The sequence below is a fragment of the Monodelphis domestica genome, chromosome X (assembly GCF_027887165.1).
Source record: "Monodelphis domestica isolate mMonDom1 chromosome X, mMonDom1.pri, whole genome shotgun sequence".
Lineage (NCBI taxonomy): Eukaryota > Metazoa > Chordata > Mammalia > Didelphimorphia > Didelphidae > Monodelphis > Monodelphis domestica.
Window position 1 is genome coordinate 46798521 of NC_077235.1, and position 20602 is coordinate 46819122.

Sequence of the window (20602 nt, forward strand, 5' to 3'; positions counted from 1 at the left end):
TCCTTTGACCTGGACATTTTTATCTATTCCACTCTGAGGTGTTTTGAGACTCTCAATTTCTCAATTTACTCATCACCTTCAAGGTAAACATAGATTTATGAATGTCATCTAAAATTTCCTGTCTAACTAGTGCATGCTGGGTAGTACTGAAGGCCTTCTATTCTAAAGACAAAGATCACATTGTTTCCCAGTTTCTAGGAAAATTGAGAGAGAGCAGAGTCTTGTTCAATAACATCTATGCATGTTTTACTTACAATTGAATCAATCTGATTGTATCTTGCAATATCTTTATGGAGAGTTCTTAGGATAATCATGGCCACCATTCCAGATAAGAAAAGAACAATGATGAGGGAGTTCATTATACTAGAAGTTAAAAAAAAGTCACTCTCATTTTAATTTCTTATTTGCTGTGTTAAAAACAAGAACAATGCATATTTGTGTACAGCTAAAGAAAGGACAACGAGTTAGCTGGGCAGCCTTGTATTATAGGTCAGCCCAGCTTTCCTAGGTTTAGGTGCACATTCCTGGCATAGACCTATCAACTTATAGATGTAGATAGGAAGCCACTGTTGAAGAAATTTCCCTTTTGCTAAGGCAGATAAACAATTGTTTGGCATTTCATAGTCTTCCCTATAGAGTTCCCTGAAACTTTCAGAAGTTTAGCGATTATGGGGGCAAAACTCAAACCCATGTTTGGCCTCCTCTTCCTGATTCTGAGGCCAAACTCCAGAATTTGTTAGAGTAAAGCCTAAGTTTGACATCTGTTGATATATAGAAAACTCCAAGTTTTATCAAAGGCTATAAGAAGTTCTTGAGACACTTGAGATAGGAAACTGGCTGCCTCAAAGAAGGGGGGGAATCTCCTATTTTTTAAGTAACTTTATTTAATCAGTTATTTGAATGAGGAGAAAACTCTTTTTAAAAAAAGGTACAAATAACACAGAGCCTGATACACTGTGGTACAATCGAATGTAATGGACTTCTCTACTAGCAGTAATGCAATGACACAGGACAATTCTGAGGGATTTATGAGAAAGAATGCTATTTACATTCAGAGGAAGAACTGTGGGAACAGAAACGCAGAAGAAAAACAACTGCTTGATCACATGGGTTGATGGGGTTATGATTGGGGATGCAGACTTTAAATGATCACCCTAGTACAAACATAACTATGGAAATAGCTTTTGATCAAGGACAATGTAAAACCCAGTGGAATTGCTCCTCAGCTATGGGAGTGGTTGGGGGGAGGGGAGGGAAAGAACATGACTCTTGTAACCAAGGAAAAATATTCTAAACTGACTAAATAAAATTTAAAAAAATTTAAAAAAAGGTACAAATGCTTCTTCTCAAAGGAACCTTCTGATCAGGAGAGGTTAACTGGATTCACCCAATACCAACCACACTTGCTGGGAGATCTGGGAATGAGGGTTCAAGACTTCAACCGGGAACAGGGGTTCTCAGATTTGCTCAGTCCACAGATCATGCCACCTATTTTCCCTATCAACTTCTACTTGGTAGTTTGTAAAAAACTTTAGCAAAATTAGTGGCAAGTTTGGCACTGCTTTTCTGAGACACCCAAACATAAGGAGCCTGAGAACAAGAGCGATCGGCAAATTAAGACATCCATCAATCAGCCTGAGCTCCAAGCCAAGCACAGTCACTGTTATGGCATCAATACCAGCAGCCCACAGACCAGCTGGAAGCACTTCCCTTGGACAACCACTAAGGACAGGTGGTTTACCATCCAAATAAAACAGAACTCAGAACAGCTCTGCAGAGGGTATAGCAAAACAGCTCTAGGGCACCACTGAACAGAAGGCAGCCAAGGTATTTGGTCACCACTCGGAAGGGGGGAAGTGGTGGTGGGGGGGTTGATTATGGTTTCTCTTCTCCAAAAGCTCCCTTCTCCTAGAGCCTTGGATAAATAACAGTGCTACCCAAGAGGCAACATAGCTAAGCCAGAGAGGTGGGAAAAAATAGGTGGCTCTTTATGCCAGGAGAGGACAGTGACATTCTGCCTCAAGTCCAGGCAGTGGACGATCAATGCCTGGATTAAAGTGGTATAGGGAATATAGTTCTACCTGGGTATAAGCCGTTCCTCGCCTACTTCTACTGACAAGAAAAGGGAGAAGACAACTAGGACTCCTGGAGACAACTTGCTGAGAGCAGCATAGCACCAAGGATTTTAGATCCCTAGGTCTAGGCTTCCCTGCTCTGTGCCAATATGATCTTTGTGGGAAGTTGGTATGACTTTCCCTCTGAGGCCTCATCATGGGGGTCTCAGACAACTCTGGTCAAACTGAAGCAGCTCCAAAATTCCAGTCCAACCACTAGCATTTGGGAACAGTATATGATAGTGCCAGGCCTTCAGTTCAGCAGAACCTATTCACCTGCCGGAGACCATATGGATAGATACTATACATGTACATAAAAATACACACACCCTAGAGCCTTGTGACCCTAAATTCCTCAGTCTATCTTTATTATTTACTCCTTAAATTCAAATCCCAGCTCTTATCTATCCAGGTTATTCAGGCCTAATCCTCATTAGGCCGGACCACTCTGCACGCAGTATATACCACAGGCCAAGTGGCAACATTCTTATGGTCATCCATTCACATTTATCTCTCTAAACTGCTTTCTTACCCTTGTGGATCACGTCCCAGATGGAAAACAGAAGACAGCTTCTCTGCCCTCCCTGATTCAATCTTCTCCCTTCTCTTGCTGTCGAACTTTCCAGTCTCCCATGATTAGTTGAAATCCCTACCAGTTTATGCTGTTTAGGCTGTTTTCCCTCCCAATTTCTGCTCTCCAAAGGAATGTTCTTAACCCAAGGCCTATAAGCTTTTTTTCTAAAAATATTTTCATATAACTATATTTCAAATATAATTGATTTCCTTTGTAATACTGTATTTTATGTACTTAAAAACATTATTCTGAGAAAGGGTCCATAGGCCTAATTAGATGGCCAAGATGGTACAAACAAGGTTAAGAAAACTCTTGCCTTAATGGAAAATGTACATTTAGAATTTCCACAGAAAACTTACCTAAACCACTGGATGTTGGTATGAGGCATGGACTCCAAAATGTAATCCCACCGAGATGCCCACTTAATGTTATTGTTCTCCTAAAACAAAAAGCAGAAGCCACATAATGTGAATTTTCAAACTATTCCACCCTAATCAGACTGTACTTTAGAAGATCTGATTTAGCTATTTCCTGATCAAATACAATAGAGATACTTGGACTAACAGAATCAGGTCTTGGGAACTCTACATTTCTCCACCCTCCTTAGTTTAACAAGATTAGGAAGGTCTGCATCAAACTCAAGGATTAAGTATCTGAGAAAAATGGCCTTCAACAGACATGTGCAGAAAAAGCGGACAGACTCCTGGGCGGTCCTAAGTCAAGCTAAGCTATCATTGGTACAGATGAGACTTAGGAAAGTGACATAAAACCATCTATATAAGGCACATCACTGGCTCTCTTTACTCTTTTTTCCTGAAGAGGTGACTCTGGCTGGCAGTGTGCTAGGCTTTCTGACATCTTGGGAGTGGTGGCAGTTATTTGTCTGGGTTTGGCAGTGAGCTTGCCCTTGAGCTGATTCAAGTTTGGACATCTTGGCTGAGCCCTTTTGGAGGTCAGGATAATTCCTTTCTCCTTCACACTCAAAACTCTCCTAATCTTCCCACCCAGTACTAGCCCTTTCCTTCTTCCTTCTTAATCTCCTCCACTATATCAATTAAATCACCATAAAATTTCCAGCTGACTTGGTTATTTTATTATTTGGGATTTTCCCTGGTGACCAAATTAAATTTAGATTTTAAGTCACAACGCTAAAATTATCTTTACAATAACCAACCACAGACTAACTTTCTGTTGGTTTCAATTTTCAGATGCAACCTGCCAAAACTCTGCATTCACTTGGCTTCTGTGACATTCCATCTCATTCCACAGAGGTGGGAGTCTAGCCCTTTCATCTACATGTCTTGGTACTGCAATGGGTTGAGTCAGGGCTGGAGGGAAAAGCCTGAATGTGGAGGAGAATCTAGATTCTCATACTGGAAAATCAATGTAAAGTACAATTTTCTGTATATGAACTTGGCCGCTTTGTTGAACGGGCCCTTATGCCTCTCAGTTATCAACATGTGAAATTGGTGTGGCCTTCAGACAGCATTGCCAATCACTACTGTGCAAAAAGGATCTGCTTAGTCTGATAAGGCAGTAAGGCAGCTTTTCTCTTGAATACCTGGCTGTCAGTACCTGCTCACACGTATGTGTGTGCACACACACACACATGCATAAATGCACACACCTGGCCCTGGGGTGGGGGATTAGCCTACACTGGGTTTTAGAGGAATCAAGAAAAAGTGCCAGAAGTTATAAGAACAATCCTGATAGACCCAAACTTCTGTGCCAAAAATCACACATAAAATTGCTACCCCAAAATAATGTCTGCCCTCGTGACACCCCCATAGGCACCAGTCCTTCACCCTCGGGTGCTTGAATGCTACTCAACTGGGTGGGCTTCCCACTTTTTAGCTGCCCCTTTTTCCCTATTATAATTGTATCCCTCAGATGAGCTATAATCGTGGAATGTGATAACAGTTAAAGAAAGCTAGATAGCAGGAACATCTTTGACAAAGAGAAAAAAACACAAGTTAATCCAGATATCATCATCAGCAAAAGACACTTACTTCGAATTTCACTGAGTAAGTATAGATCAGTTTCAACTTATTAGTAAATTCCCCAGGTATTTCCATAGGGGATCCTTCACAAGTCAGATGACCTTCGTCTGTATGTTTATAGCTAATAAAGGAGGAGAAAACAGGGATTTTTAAGAGACCATATTCTCTAAAATTTCTGCTAGATAGTTACTAAGATAATAATAATAATAGCTTTTATATGGAACTTTGAGCTTTACAAAGAACTTTACAAACTGTCATACTTAGCTTCTCAACAACCCTAGGAAACTGATGGTATTATTTTCTCCTTTTTTTACAGATGAGGAAACCAAGGCAGAAATGATGAAGTGACTTGCCCAGAATCACACAGCTAGTAAGTGTTTGAGGCAGAATCAGAACTCAGGTCTTCCTATCTCTAAGTCCAGTGCTCCAACTGTACCACCCAGATGCTTCTAAAGAAACTCCTAATGAGAGACTGAAGATGTCGTCCTCCACTTTGTTCCACATTTAAATATCTGAATATCATAAAGAGTGAAGGTTCTAAACATGTCCATTGATCACAAGATAGTCACCACCATATTCTAAAGGTCAAGAGAGAATTCCTGTCTCAGAGAACAAATCTCTGTCCTTTTCACCAGGCAGCTCCGGAAAGCATTCTTCCAGCCAAAGACTTTGCTCCTCATCTGTGATCTTCCCTTTGGAGTCTTAAAGGTCTTACCTTGTAAGCTCTGCATGGGGCAGGGGAAGGAAAGAGAAAAAGCAGGAATCCCACTGTGAGGATCAGGCATCATGCTAGGCACCAAAAGACATCATGGAGAGACCCTCTGGGATGCCATGAGGAGTGTGGCACAGAACCACAGAATGTTCAGCCTGGAAGGCTCAGTCAGCTCTGCCACAACTGGTTGGGTCCTTTTGCCTAAGTCATATGCTCTGCTCTACTCCCACCCAGCTTTTCTAGCACTGGATGGCTCTAGAGCTCCCCTAGCCCAGTTCTTTCATGTGCCAAAGGAGGTAAGTGCAACCTAACACAGTGAGGTGACCTACACAAGGCCACACAGCTCAGTGGGGATGAGAACTACCTCTGAGGTCCAAACTCCCAAGCCATTGTCCTTGGGGCCTGTCAACCCACCTCAGGCAATCTTCATTCAGAAAGTATCCCTGCCCTTTTCTAACCAGATCTAGCCTCATTTTATACAATCATGATGCTCCAGACAGACAGACATGTTTATTATATGTGTGTAGGAATACACAGGCATGTACATATAGATAAATATTTACACATGTGTATATATGTACACACACACACACACAGTAACCATCATACAACGTTAACTTTGCAAGTCAGAAGGGACCTACTTTGATTCAACTGATTTTAACTCATGTTAGGCCCCATGGAGGGGAAGGGAGATGCCAGGCTTCCAAAGTATAGATAATGTCCACTCCCTGCCCTTATGAAACTCAAGGATATTCCGGGGGAATATGATGCACAAATAACTGTAACAAAATAACAGGTGATTAATCAATAAGAGAGACAAGAGGAAATTGCTAGGTAAGGGCTAAGGGGGAAAAGGCCATTACTGACTAGGGTGTGGTTCAAGGACAGCTTCCCAGAGAAGGTGGAAATTAAATATTTAAGTGCAAGTGGGGTCATTAATCATTTTTTCACCTGACTTTATTTTTCTGCATTAATTTAAAAGGCTATATTAAAAACTCCCTTGGTGTTTGTTTTATATATATATATATTTTTAAACTAATCTAATTAAAAAACCACACGCTTAAAATTACCTTTTCGGCTCAAGTCTAGCAGTAACCAGCCGAGCTCCAGGCCAATTTTCATCTTTTCCACTGTGATATGTAATCGTGATGTCAACATGATTGAAGAGGTAAAAAGTATTTTTTTTGTTAAATTCAGACTGCAAAAAAAAAGAACAAAATTGAATGTTTAAAGGCATTTTTTACTTTTCCCTACAACGGAGAAGTCTAATTATAATAAGAAATAAGATTAGCTACATTATACAAAGCTACTAAGAGAACTGAGTTTTATGACTTTGAAGGTCCCTTCCAGCTTTAAATCTATAAGCAATCATGCGCAACTGCCCTATAAATTAAACTGCTAGCTAAGTCTGGGGAAAAATGCATTTTATTGATGCCTTCTGTCTTTACAACATAGTCAATTCCAAACGCCCACTGCCTGTCCAGAATGCATCCTCCCTTGTGACAAAGAAAAACAATTAAGCTAAAACATCGGACACAGTGACTGCATCTGACAATATATACCACATTCTGTCCTGGCAGTCCCCCGCCTCTCTGCCTTCAGGGGGGAATGTAGGTTTCATTATCTGTTCTCAGGGACCTTCACTGGTTTTTCAATTACTCAGAGTTTGACTTCCTTTTAGAGAACTTTTCGTTTACATCACTGAAGTCATTATGAATGCTGTTCTTTCCGTTATGCGTCAGTTAATACAAATCTTGCCATGTTTTTCCAAATTCTTCATGTCTGTCACTTCTTGCTGTAAAATAATATACCATAACATTCATATGCTATTTTTTCAGCCATTCCCAAACTGATGGGCACCCACTATTTCCAATTCTTTCATCTCCCAAAGAGGAGCCTTCGAGTATATACTGGATCATTATTTGACTTCCTTGGGGCCCAATAGGGGGATTGGTATGGAGGAGTTCTTTTTCTTGCTTCACTCTAAATTAATGCCCAGGATTGTTAGACTAATGCACAATTCTCCCATCAAAGAGATGTCAACCGATTCTACCATAACCTGATGGCCCTGTACATCAAATATTGAACAAAATGGAAAGCCTATTTCAAACATGGTTGTGAAATCTACAAACTTTATCTCTAGATCCCATATCTGACGGAAAAGTGAATGAACCTGATCAACACATGAAGACTTATCAATGGCTCCCTAGTCTGGGGCTGGGGGTCACTTTACTTCACAATACTTAAAGCTGAGCAGATCCCTAGGTTTGGTTATTCTAGTTCTAAACAAAACTTATTTAGTGGCCATGAGCTGGAGGACAGAGGAAAGGTAGAATTCCTCTTTTGGTATGATCATCCCAAGATTTCAATCCTAATGGGAGGGCCTAGGACAGGAGGCTAAATCTAAACATTTTATGAATCACTGTGTGGCCTTTGCTTGACCATCTCCAGTGAGGTTGATACATCCCCTCAATGTGGTCCAAGACTGGATTAGGATATAGACATAGAACTGCTAATGAATACAGAGTTCAAAATCCAGTTAAAGGTCAATCCTCCTTCTATGGACCACTTCAGCCATGCTGCTCAAGTTCCCAATATGGACTGTTTATATGCAAGGAGAAATATCCTCTATTCTCAGTTTACCTACTCCAGCACAAATACTTCCAAGACATTTACCCCCAAACGTTAAAGAAAACCAGTGACGAACAGCATTTTACTTTTGTCTGAACATACAAAGAGGCAATAGGATTTTCAAAGATAAATTAAATTAACAGATTATTCCCTACCTATTATTGGATATGAACAGAATGGATGAACAGAAAAGAAGGTCAGCTAGTCATGTAGCAAGAGGCAAGGATGTATGATAGGGCCCATATGCTCTACAAATCTCTACAATGTCAAGAAATTGAGAGGAAGGTCCCTCAGCACACATAGTGAATCCCTGTTGAGGATTCATAGGAAAAAATGGCCAAGAGAAGCACAGGATGGAAAAGTATGGATAAACTATGACTTGTACCATTAAAAGGAACCACCCTCAATGATAAGACCACAGACAACCAATCTAGATGGTCTTAAAGGCACCGAACGATGAATGTTGAAGAACAACGAATAGGTAAGATGTGTCTAGTCATCTGTAACAATTTTTATCCACAGATGTCAGTGGATCCACCACCCTTAGATTCCATCTTGTTTGGGTTACATGAGGAAGGAGAAATGGGACTAAGGAAAATAAAGATAGGAAGAAAATCTTGCTCCCACTATGTCTGCATGCTCAAGGGTAGTACAATAAGGAAATGGCTGTCAGTATCATGCTTCAAGTTCTCAAGAAACATTCAATTGTATTGTTAAAAATCTTCTACAATAGAGACAGACAGGTGGCCCAGAAGGACCTGGGTTCAAAATCAGTCTCAGATGCTTCTTAGCAGTGTGACTCAGTACAAGTCACTTAACCCCAACTGCCTAGCCCTTGCCACTCTTCTGTCTTAGAATTAGTACTAATTTTAAGTCAGAAACAAAAGGGTTTAACTTTGGACTTCCAAATAAAGGGGGGAAAAGATGACTAAGGTCAGAAAAGATCAGAAAAGAAGGCAGGCCATTTTCTGTGTTAATGTTAATAATATGCACTGTTAATCATAATAGCTGTGGATAGGCTATCTATGGGAAACTTTCTTTCCCTTGGGTAACCCAACCCACAACATGACTTCAACTATTACCAATGACTTTAAGGGATCTCTCTAGATATTGTTAGAAAAGAACCAGCCTCAAATGTAATCCAAATAAAATTAGCAATGCACTAGGACTCTTTTAAAGTATTCTTTCTACTAAACCATACTGCTTCTGACCAAATAAGCTGTTGAGAAGGCATTAGGAAAGAAAAAAAGGACTGGCTGGCTGACAAGAACATTCCAGATGGCTTAATATTTGTTCCTCAGGGTCAATTAATAATTGGCTTTTTCATGGACGTTCATCTCATGAGTTTAGTAGCATGAGCTAGTTGTCCATAGACTAACTAATCAACCCTGAATAAACTTGCTACCAAAGTCTCAAAGCTCAAATCCAGAGAGCTGAGGCATTCATTAGACAATGGGCCCTTGATCCAACAAAGTATAGCCAATGAGCCATGGTCATGAGCCATCACTAGAGATACCAATTAGTCAACTATCCACATTATTACCATGACTCATGACATGAAAAGAACATCAAAGATCATGGATGAGTGTGTGTTGCTGAACTAATGCAATGCTATGGTCCTGGGAACTAATAAGGTCAAACAAAACAGGAAAAATATTTAACACCACAAGATATTCATTTGTTCCACACAACTAAAAGTAAAGAGCAAACTCTTCCACCTTAGAACACATACTAGCTGTGCAGCTGATAGAAAACCATTCAAATACAATGAAAATGACCAGTAAGTCTTTCAGGAGACTAGCAGAGTATGGCCATGATTACCCATCCTGACTTTGAGAAAGTCCAATGATAGCTTCAACTCTCTCAGGGGTTAACATATGAGCCTTGGAAATTCTCAAATCAAATGTGAATGTGATTTTGAAATGAATGACAAAAATATGTGGCATCCAGCAACAATGCAAGAGAGAAAGGAAAGCTGGAAAGAATGAGGCCAGGAGAGGCTGCTATTAAAAAACAGATGGCAAGGCCCAAAAGGGTGGGAAAATAACTGGGGTTTGGTGGCAATGAGGCATTGGAGTGAACTATCTTTCTGTACAGTAGCAGTAGGGTCTAGCTTGATGACTATTAATATTGAAACCTGCCAGAGATATCACAGCCAAGTAACCTGAAATACGTCAGTGTCACAAGTCATATTAACATTAAATGGTAAAGCAAGGGGGCAGCTAGAGGGCTCACTGGATACAGTGGCAAATCTGGAGTTGGGAAGACATGGATTCAAATCTGGCCTCAGACATAGCCTAACTATGCGACCCTGGACAATGTGAACCCCCCACTGCCTAGCCCTTACTGCTCTTCTGTCTTAGAATTGGAAAGAAGGTAACAGTTTTTTTTACTGGTAAGGCAAAAATCACTACTAACATGATTCAAGAATGCCACCAGCTAACCGCTTCCACTGAACAAAACATGTCCACAAAATAGATGCTAGGAGAATGCCACAAGCAGAAAGAGGTCAATCTTAAGCAGATTAGAGAAGAAACATGGTGATCTTCACCAGAATACAATTTCATGCAGAAGAGTTAACCCCCTTGGAGGCTGGCACACCAGTTGGTATATTAAAGTCAAAGAAAGGTGAATGCTCTCAAGCAAAGATATCCATCATACCCCCCCCCCCAGGTGAAAACTTGGAGCTACAAACAGGAGATGCTCTACACATCAGAATATGAACTTTTCAGAGAGAAGATGCAAGAAGTCCCCATGTATGCAAAAACTGAAAATTCCCACCAATGGAAACCATCTGGAGAAGAAGCAGCTATAAGTCGGCCCTGGCCTGGGAATCAGTCGACCTAGGTGACTTTCAGCTAATCACCTCCTCTCTTGGAGTCTCATTTTCTTTCTCTATAAAATGAGGAAATCTATCAGTCTAGATGATCTTGAAGGTCCCTTTCCAGCTGGGATATTTATGGTTCTAAACCTATACAGAGATGGCTGCTAGGTGAATGTCTTTAACGAACTACACTCTAAATTTAGCCCTAATGTCAGTTCTGAAAGTCTCTCACCATTTCCATCATTAACCTCTACAAGGAAAAAAACTGGTTTCTGAATAATTAAAAAAAAACAGAGACAAAGACTAGAGAGAATTTTAAAAGTGAAAACTTGCTAACGGAGCATACTATATAACTAGGTGCCAATTAGTGCGAGTAATGGATCCCCAGAAATGTTTGTATATACCCAAATGTGTACTATTCAAAATTATAATTATGTAAAATACAGTCACTGGTTCCAACCCAATGGAAATTTGCAAGTGGGAATTTGAATAATGTGACCACTTCTGGGTAAATCCAATGTTTTCATAATCAGGACCTAGCTGTAATCTTGAACTCCTAATACCTAATTAATTATATTTCCTATTGAATTACATAGGTTTAAGCATTCAGAATTCTGACTACAGATTTTCCCAGTAATATTTTCACTTCCCAACCAAGGGAAAGAGAAGACTGTAGATATGAGTTAGACTAGCTCTTTTGAGCTCCCTTCCCTTTAACTCTGCAAAACAGAAGTTCTCCAAAGCACTCCAAAACTTCCTTCTCTTTTGAATCTCCAGCAAATGGACAAAAAAATGACCACCACAAAGCTTAGGGACCCTCTTGAGGAGGGAATTCTGTAACTCCCAAGATGAATTTCAAAGATAAAAGTCACTCAGTGACTCTCAAGAAGTCTACAATGTCTTAATTTTCCTTGCTGTTAAAAAAAGGCATTAGCCCCATACCATGGTCTGTTCTCCTTTACTGGCTTACCTGCTTAATTTCTGGTGCCCCACTGGGATTGAGATTTACAACAGGTCAACAACAGGAACTTTTATTTTCTTTTAGATCTCTTTGACCCATTATTAACACACATATTTAAGGCTGCCCATTTTTGGCCTTTGTGTTTGGGGCACTACCAATTTAGCAGTGCTTAAATACGGAATATTGATCCTCACATCAGGATTTCTGTACTTATTTAAACATAGACCGAGGCAGCCAGGTGGTACAATGGAAAAGGAGCTGGACTTAAGGCTTAGGAAGATGGGTTTGAATTCTGCCTCAAATACTTACAAACTGTGTTGTCTTGGACAAGTTACTTCCCCAAATCAGGCCTTAAGTTTCCTGAGTTATAAAACAAAGGGGTTAGATTTGCTGGCCTCAAAGGTCCTTTCAGCTCTAAATCTATGATTCTGTGATCTTGCCAACAACTTCATGGATGAATTTCAGCATGTCAGGACATACAGGACTGATATATTAAAGTTTCACAAAGGTACCACCAATCTGATAACAGGGCATCTAGGTGATTCAGTGAATGGTGTGCCAAACTGGAGTCAGGAAGACTCATCTCCCTGAATTCAAATCTGACCTTAGACACTTCCTAGCTGTGTGACACTGGGCATGTCATTTAACTCTATTGGCCTCAGTTTCCTCAACTGTAAAATAAGCTGGAGAAGAAAATGGCCAACCACTCCAGTATCTTTACTAAGAAACTGTCCCCAAAATGAGGTAAAAAAGTCAGACATGACTGAAAGGAGAGAACAGAAACCACCATCATGTAAGTCGATGTGAGGCTAGGGTAAGATTTTGAGAGTCTTAAGGCCATAGTTTCTGAACTAGATCCCTTACTGAAGATGAGCAGGAGCCTTGCCCAAGTCATACTGAATATTATGTGACCTAAATGAATACAGTAGGGATATAAGATAACAGCTGCTAAATGTCTGTGTCTACTAAAGATCAGAGAAATCAAGGACATTCAATTGTTCAGGAAAAATTGCTGCATCGAAATGCATTTTTATCTATGCTGAATGTGTGATTCATCAATTTCAGTATACTCTGGAAATGAGCTTATGGGAAGGGAAGATAAAATGTGCGTGTGGAGCAAAAGTCACAAAAGTATTATCTAGAAACCCTGGGGAATTTTACATTAAGAACGATAATTCTTTATAAATCTTCCAGGACTGTGGAGAATGATTAAAAAGTCACTGCCCAATAAGCAACTACAATGAGAGCTTCTGCTGCTGCCAGTATTCATATCTGTGTAAATATATTTCCAGCACAAGCATGAGCCACCTAAAGTTGTCCTTAATTGGCTCCATAAAAACACAACTTTAGGCAAACAACATCACCGAGGACAGTGGGTGCCTTGGGAACAAAGGTATAAATAAGAGATAACTTGGGAAGTAGAGAATGAGATGGGGGAGGAAGAGGACTAAGGCTGCTCTGGGAGGAGATAGTCCTCCACTGACAACAGAGGTGGGGAATGAACTAGAAAATGGACAAGAAGAAAATCCCCAAACTCCCTGCAAAAAGATTCCCTGATCTAATCACAATAAGCAAAACCAACCCCAAAGCCCCTAGAAACTATCCATAAGCCCAAAGACTGTGCGATGATTCAACAAATTGGGGAACATTAATATACTGGGATGTTGGGCCACATAAAGAATACAAAGGAATATAGGAAGGCAGAAAGGGAGCCAGAATGAAGATATTATCATGGTGTTATATAATAGCTATAACTATACAAATAGCAGCAATAATATAGTAAAAAAAAATACACATCCAAGTGGTTCAGTGGATAGCGCACCAGGCCTAGAGCTGAGAGGACCTGGATTCAGATCTGGCCTCAGACACATCCTAGCTGTATGACTCTGGGCAAGTCACTTAGCTTCTATTTGCCTCAGTTTCCTCATCTGTAAAATGGAGATAATAAGAGCACCTACTTTCCCAGGGCTACTGCGAAGAACAATGAGATAATAATTGTAAAGTGCCTGGCACACAGTAGACTAGATAAATGTTTGTTGCTATTATTCAATGATGTTGATGATAATGGAAGTAGGAAAGGCAGGATTTAGAAAAATGAATGGATCTGAGGAAGAGTGAAACAAGAATAATGCTGAGGTTAGGAACCTGAGAGACTAGGAATATGGTGATGCCTCCCCAGAAATGAGCCCAATCAGTTTGGGGGAAATGGGGGAATGGAGTTCAAAAGAAACAGGAGGCATTTAATGTAAGCTTGCTGAATGGACCCAGCCAGGAACATTGGACAGTCAAAAGGGCTACAGCCCAGAGATTAGAGGCTTTTCTTTTGTGAATGTAGGTTCTGGGGTTTTCAAAGCTCTTAGAAAGCACCTAACATTGGGGTAAATGACCTCAGCGAGACAGTGTATGATAAACCCAAAGACCACAGCTTTTGGACAAAAATTTACTATTTGACAAAAAACTGCTGGGAAAATTAGAAAAGAGTATGGGAGAAATTAGGTTTAGATCAACATCTCACACCCTACACCAAGATAAACTCAGAATGGGTGAATGACTTGAATATAAAGAAGGAAACTAGAAATTAGGTGAACATAGAATAGTAGACTTGTCAGATCTTTGGGAAAAGAAAGATTTTAAGACCACGCAAGAGTTTTTAAAAAGTACAAAATGTAAAATAAATCATTTTGATTACATTAAATTTAAAAGGTTTTGCAACCAAAATTAGAAGGGAAGCAACAAATTGAGAGGGGGGATCTTTATAACAAAAACCTCCAACAAAGGCCTAATTACTCAAATTTATTAAGAGCTAAATCAATTATACAAAAAAGCAAGCCATTCCCCAATTGATAAGTGGGCAAGGGACATGAATAGGCAATTTTCTGATAAAGGAAACATAACTATCAATAAGCACATGAAAAAGTGTTCTAAATCTCTTATAATTAGAGAGATGCAAATCAAAACAACTCTGAGGTACCACCTCACACCTAGCAGATTGGCTAACATAACAGCAAAGAAAGTAATACATATTGGAGGGGATGTGGCAAAATTGGGACACTAATGTATTGCTGGTGGAGTTGTGAATTGATCCAATCATTCTGGAAGGCTATGCCCAAAGGGCTTTAAAAGACTGCCTGTCCTCTGATCCAACCATAGAACTGCTAGTAGGATTAGTACTCCAAAGAGATAAAAAGGAAAAAGATTTGTCCAAGAATATTCATAACTGCGTTCTTTGTGGTGGCAAAAAATTAGAAAATGAGGGGATGCCCTTCAATTGGGGAATGGCTGAACAAATTGTGGTATATGCTGGTGATGGAATGTTATTGTGCTATAAAGAATAATGAACTGGACAAATTCCATGTGAACTGGAAAGACCTCCAAGAATGGATGCAGAGTGAAAGTAGAACCAGGAGAACTTTGTACACAGAGACCGATACACTGTGGCACCATCAAATGTCATGGTCTTTTCTACTAGTAGCAATGCAATGATCCAGGACAATTCTGAGGGACTTATGAGAAAGAACACTATCCACATCCAGAGAAAGAACTGTGGGAGCAGAAACACAGAAGAAAAAACAATGCTTGATCACATGGGTCGATGGGGATAGGATTGGGGATGTAGACTCTAAGCGACCACCCTAATGCAAACATTAATAATATGGAAATAGGTCTTGATCAATGACACAGGTAAAACCCACTGGAATTTCGGGTTGGCTATGGGAGGGGGTGGAAGGATGAGAGGGAAAGAATATGAATCATGTAATCATGGAAAAATTTTCTTAATCAATAAATTAAAATTTAAAAGTGGAGAAGTTCCATGGAGACTGGAACAACCTCCAGGAAATGATGCAGAGCGAGAGGAGCAGAACCAGGAGAACATTGTACACAGAGACTAATACATTGTGGTACAATCGAACGTAATGGACTTCTCTATTAGTGGCGGTGTAATGTCCCTGAACAACTTTCAGGGATCCAGGAGAAAAAAACACCATTCATAAGTAAAGGATAAACTATGGGAGTGGAAACACCGAGAAAAAGCAACTGCCTGAATACAGAGGTTGAGGGGACATGACAGAGGATAGAATCTAAATGAACACTCTAATGCAAATACTATCAACAAAGCAATGGGTTCAAATCAAGAAAACATCTAATGCCCAGTGGACTTACGCGTCGGCTATGGGGGGTGGGGGGGGAGGAAAAGAAAATGATCTATGTCTTTAACGAATAATGTTTGGAAATGATCAAATAAAATATATTTTTAAAAAATAAATAAATAAATTAAAATTTAAAAATAAATAAATATATGGATTCTATAAGGTCAAAAAAGAAGAAAAAAAGAAAGCACCTAACAAATGCAAAAGTTCCATGCTCTGTGCTCCTTGTGGTCAATTAATTTATTTGGACATTAAGCACTCATAGTTGGTTATAGTTCAGTTCTTTCTATCTTATTCTACTCTTTCTGTCCTCATTTGGGGTTTTCTTGACAAAGATTGTGAAGAGGTTTACAAATTCCTTCTCCAGGTCATTTCATAGATGAGGAAACTGAGGCAAACAGGGTGAAGTAACTTGTCCAGGATCACACAGCTAGAAAGTGTCTGAGGCCAGATTTGAACTCTGGTCTTGCTCAGTCCAGGCCCAGCTCAGTCTTCCAGCTACTCTGTGCTAGGGAGATCCAAATGTTCAGTAAGTCACTATCTTTACCTGGAGGATACCTTAGTCTCTTAAGGGAATGCTACACATGCTCAAGTACTAAAATGAGTACGTGATAAACACCTATGCTGACCTATAAATGGAGTCCTCTGGCCTAAGGACAAGGAAGGCTCTTGCAGGCCAAGGGGGATGAATGGAAGCTTCTGGAAGACCAATAGCAGGCAACAGGAGGTCTCAGACACAGAGAATGGCAGGAGCCAAGACAAGGAAGTGAGGCACCAAAAGGCAAGCAATAGACATTGGCTGGAACAGAGACAAATAGAAGGCAGAGATGAGGGGAAGGATGGGATGCCCCTGGCTGGAGAAGGAATTGGTAAGAGGCAGCACACTAGGGTCAGAGAATCCTGGCTCTGATAATTCTAGTTGGGTGACCTTGAGGAAAGTCATCTGAACTGCCTGAGCCTCCCTTCTTTTATCTCTCCTTATCTCTAAAATGAGATGGTTCCATAGGATGATGGTTCCCACTAATCCTTGAGGCATAGCTTGTTTTTACATTGGCGGGGCTGGGCAGAGGAGGTGCTGCCCCCAATCTATTTCAGGACAACTCAATGCCATGTGGTTACCCTGAGCATACCAAGTGCTCTCCTACTTCCATTTCTTTGCTTCTCTATAGTCCCTGTACTTTTAAAAGTCCTTTCTCCGGCAGCCTGCTTGATCACTATCCATCCTTTAAGGCTCAGTACAGACACTGCCTCCTTCCTGAGTCTCAAACAGAACAGCTTCACAATTCTCCAATATGCTTATGTACAACTGAGTAACAACATGTTTGTGCCTTGTCCCCCCAGTCACTACACTGCAAGCTGTTTAAAGGACAGTCCCAGAGCTTGTCTACAACCTCTCCCCTAGGGACCAATAGAATAGGAGTAGCTAGGTAATTCAGTGGGTACAGAGCTAGGCCTAGAGTCAGTTAGACCTGAGTTCAAATGCAGCCACACTCATACTAGCTGTGTGACATTGGGCAAGTCACTTAATCCTGTTTGCCTCAGTTTCTTCCTGTCAAATGAGCTGGAGAAAAAAATGGCAAACCACTCCAGTATCTCTGCCAAGAAAACCCCAAATGAGGCCAGAGTCAGAAAGGCCCGAGACTACCAAACAACAACAAACAGTGGGTACTTAATGCATGAGTGAACTGACTGAGGGTCAACAGGCACATAATAAATTTGTGTTGTAGTGGACATGGGGGAAGACACTCTGCCAGTCAAGGAGGCAACTTTATGAAGAGTCAGATCATCCCTTTGGAACTGGAAGGGACTCTTGAGGTCCCTCTCTGTTCTCCAGATGAGGAAACTGAGGCCCAGGCTGGGATGGAACCATTTGCCAGTCACATGGCTAGACAGCATCCCAGCTAGTACTAGCTATCAGCCATGTTTTCTTATTCTCAGTCTGGTGCTTTTTCCCCACTGCTTTTCAGTTAAGTGGATGGAATACAGAGACTATATTGTACTGATTTTTCTAAAGCAAAAGCCAGTCAGTTGCTAGTAGCACCTGAAAGACAGGGAACATCCAAAGAAATAGCTTTGAATCTATGTTGGAAAGATTTCAGATGGTCTTCTGGACCCATGGGGGGGTGGGGGCAAAATAGCAACGGGAACTACTAAGTATCAAGTTCATGTGGACAGCCTCATCTTCATCTGTGAGTGATGCATTTTGGGAAAGAAGCTGTGGAGCAGGAAGAGATCAATGAGCCCAAATCTAGCAGAACAGAGAAAAATCTCAAAATCGGGGAGATGGAAGAGGTATTATTGTCAGGGATTGGAAAATATATGAGAAGGCAAAGAGCTGCGAAAACAGCAGCATACCAGGGGGAGTCTGGGAAGCCAAAGCAAAGAATGATTTTCCAGGCCTCTCTCCCTAAGCCACAGTGTTAGCTACCAACAAGAAGAAATAAAAGGAATTCCAATAGAGCACTGAGAGAAACACGGTAGGAGACAGGCCAAGGGGGGAAAGGAAGAAAGGAAATCAAGCTGAAAAGTCAACAGCCAATCACTGGGATTTATCCAGTTGATCTTCTTGGAGGGAAGAGGGGAAGGAATAAGAACATACTACCTTGAATTGAAAAAGGCCCACAGGAGTCCTCCTCATTTTAAAGTAAGGTTCATCCCTGATAAGGAGACCCCTAGATTCTTTATTGGCAGAGATCAAAATCAGAAAGCTTTGAGGGGAAACTGAGTAGCATCCAGAGAAAAACTGGGAAGGACAAGGAGAAAAGGGGCCATAGCAGGAGGATAAACACTGAGGTAAGTGAACCAAGCAGGCCAGAATCTAAAAAGCCTCTCTTCCTTTTAGAAATTAACCTGGAGCCACTGCTTTGAAAAATACCAGGATATGTTGTTCATGGTCTTGGCTTCACTAGGCAATGAGATCCAAGACATAAAACAGGTTAAGGACTCACTCTGGCCTAAGACGTGAAGTAGATTTCTAAGTGTGGCAAGTTCAGCCTCTCCTTTGGTGTCTTTAAGAACAGAAAAGAAGAAAAGCTGGTTTGAGGGGAAAATCTCCAACTGGATTTCTTTGATCTTTCCCCCTCCTCATCCTTTGTGTTCTCTCTGCCCTGATCTGCCACTGCTGCCATGCCACCCAGCCTTTCCTCCTGGAAATTATCTTCTCTTCAGCTTTTCATGAGACTGGTGCTCTCTCCCCTTCTCCGTCTGTCTCTTTCCCCATCCCTGTCTCACCGCTCCTCAGTATCTTTACTAGATATCCCAAATGACATCAAATCTCTATTGTGATCATTCCCCAAAGGCTCTGTCCTGGGCCCTCTTTTCCCTCTAGACTACAGGTTCTTAACCTGTTTTATGTACTGGCCCTCATAACCCAGTGAAGCCTAAGAACTCCTTCTCAGAATTATATTTTTAAATTAATAAAATAAAATACACAGGTTTGCTGGACAAAAGAAATATATAATAATTTCTAATTATATGGAAATACAGTTATTAAAATAGTTTTTCAAAGAAGTTCAAGGTGGCTCAGTAAACAGAGTGCCAGGCCTGGAGTTGAGAGGATCTGGATTCCAATCCAGTCTCACATACTTCCTAACTGTGTGAACTTAGGTAAGTCACTTAACTCCAACTGCCTAGGCCTTACTGCTCTTCTACCTTGGAACCAATATTTAGTATTTAAGACAAAAGGTAATGGTTTAAAAAAACTCATGCTCTTGGGGCAGCTAGGTAGCTCAATGAATAGAGAGCCAGGCCTGCAGACAAGAGGTGCTGTCAAGCTCTCCTTAGTTTCGGTTCTAAGACCAAAGGTAAGGTTTTAAAAAAGAACCTTTGCTCTCTGCTCTCTCTAGGTAGCCTCATTAGCTCCCAGATTAATCTATCCAGCCCCCAGTCTCCACGGAATTTTAATCCTACATCCCAAACTGCCTCCTGGCCATCTACAACCGGATGAATGAGAGATAGTAAACTCAACATGTATAAAGCTGAACTTGCAGTACATTTTCCCCTGAAACATTTCCTTTTTCCAAACCTCCCTATTTCTGTTGAAGGTACCAATCAATGTTCAAGTCACCACAGTTTGTAGTCTCACTGTTGTCCTCAGCTCCTCACTCTCTCTGCCCCCTAGGCTCAATCGGTTGCCAATTCTGCTATTTCTACTTTAATATCACCTCTCAGTGCTAGTTCCTTCTCTCAGTTCACCATCTTAGCTTGGGTCCTCATCACCTCCCACTGAAATTACTGCGACAGCCTCCACACTGGCCTCCCTGACTCCAGGCTCTCCCCTCTCTAATCTATCCTACATTCTACTGCCAAAGCAAATTTCTCATTAACACGGATCTGAACATGTGACTCCCCTACTCACTCAATTCTAGTGGCTCTCTATTAGCCCAAAGGAAAATACAAATTTCTCTATTAACCTTTTAAAGCCTTTGACCCTGGCCCCAATCTGTTTTTTTCAGTCTCATTGTATAGTACTCTCACGTCTGCACTCTAGGATACAGCCAAACTGGCCTGGACTCTGTTCCTCATACATGGTACTCTTTGGCCCATCTCTATCTCATTCTCCCATCTCCCACTGACCATCCCTCCTGCCTGAAATGCACTTTTCCCTACACTCCATATCACAGATTCCCTCTATTCCTT

General features: G+C 40.9%; 1 protein-coding gene across 2 annotated transcripts in view; it reads right to left on the reverse strand.

The window, feature by feature from the left end:
* LOC100010349 (transmembrane 9 superfamily member 2-like) overlaps positions 1-20602 on the reverse strand; it is an 88133-nt gene that overhangs the window by 33927 nt on the left and 33604 nt on the right. For both annotated transcript variants that reach the window (XM_056809379.1, XM_001363320.5), the window contains exons 6-9: positions 6471-6598; positions 4698-4809; positions 3048-3127; positions 255-363 (exon numbers count right to left, since the gene is read on the reverse strand). In XM_056809379.1, coding sequence (XP_056665357.1) covers positions 255-363; positions 3048-3127; positions 4698-4809; positions 6471-6598 — 429 coding nt within the window. The remainder of the gene's footprint in view (positions 1-254; positions 364-3047; positions 3128-4697; positions 4810-6470; positions 6599-20602) is intronic.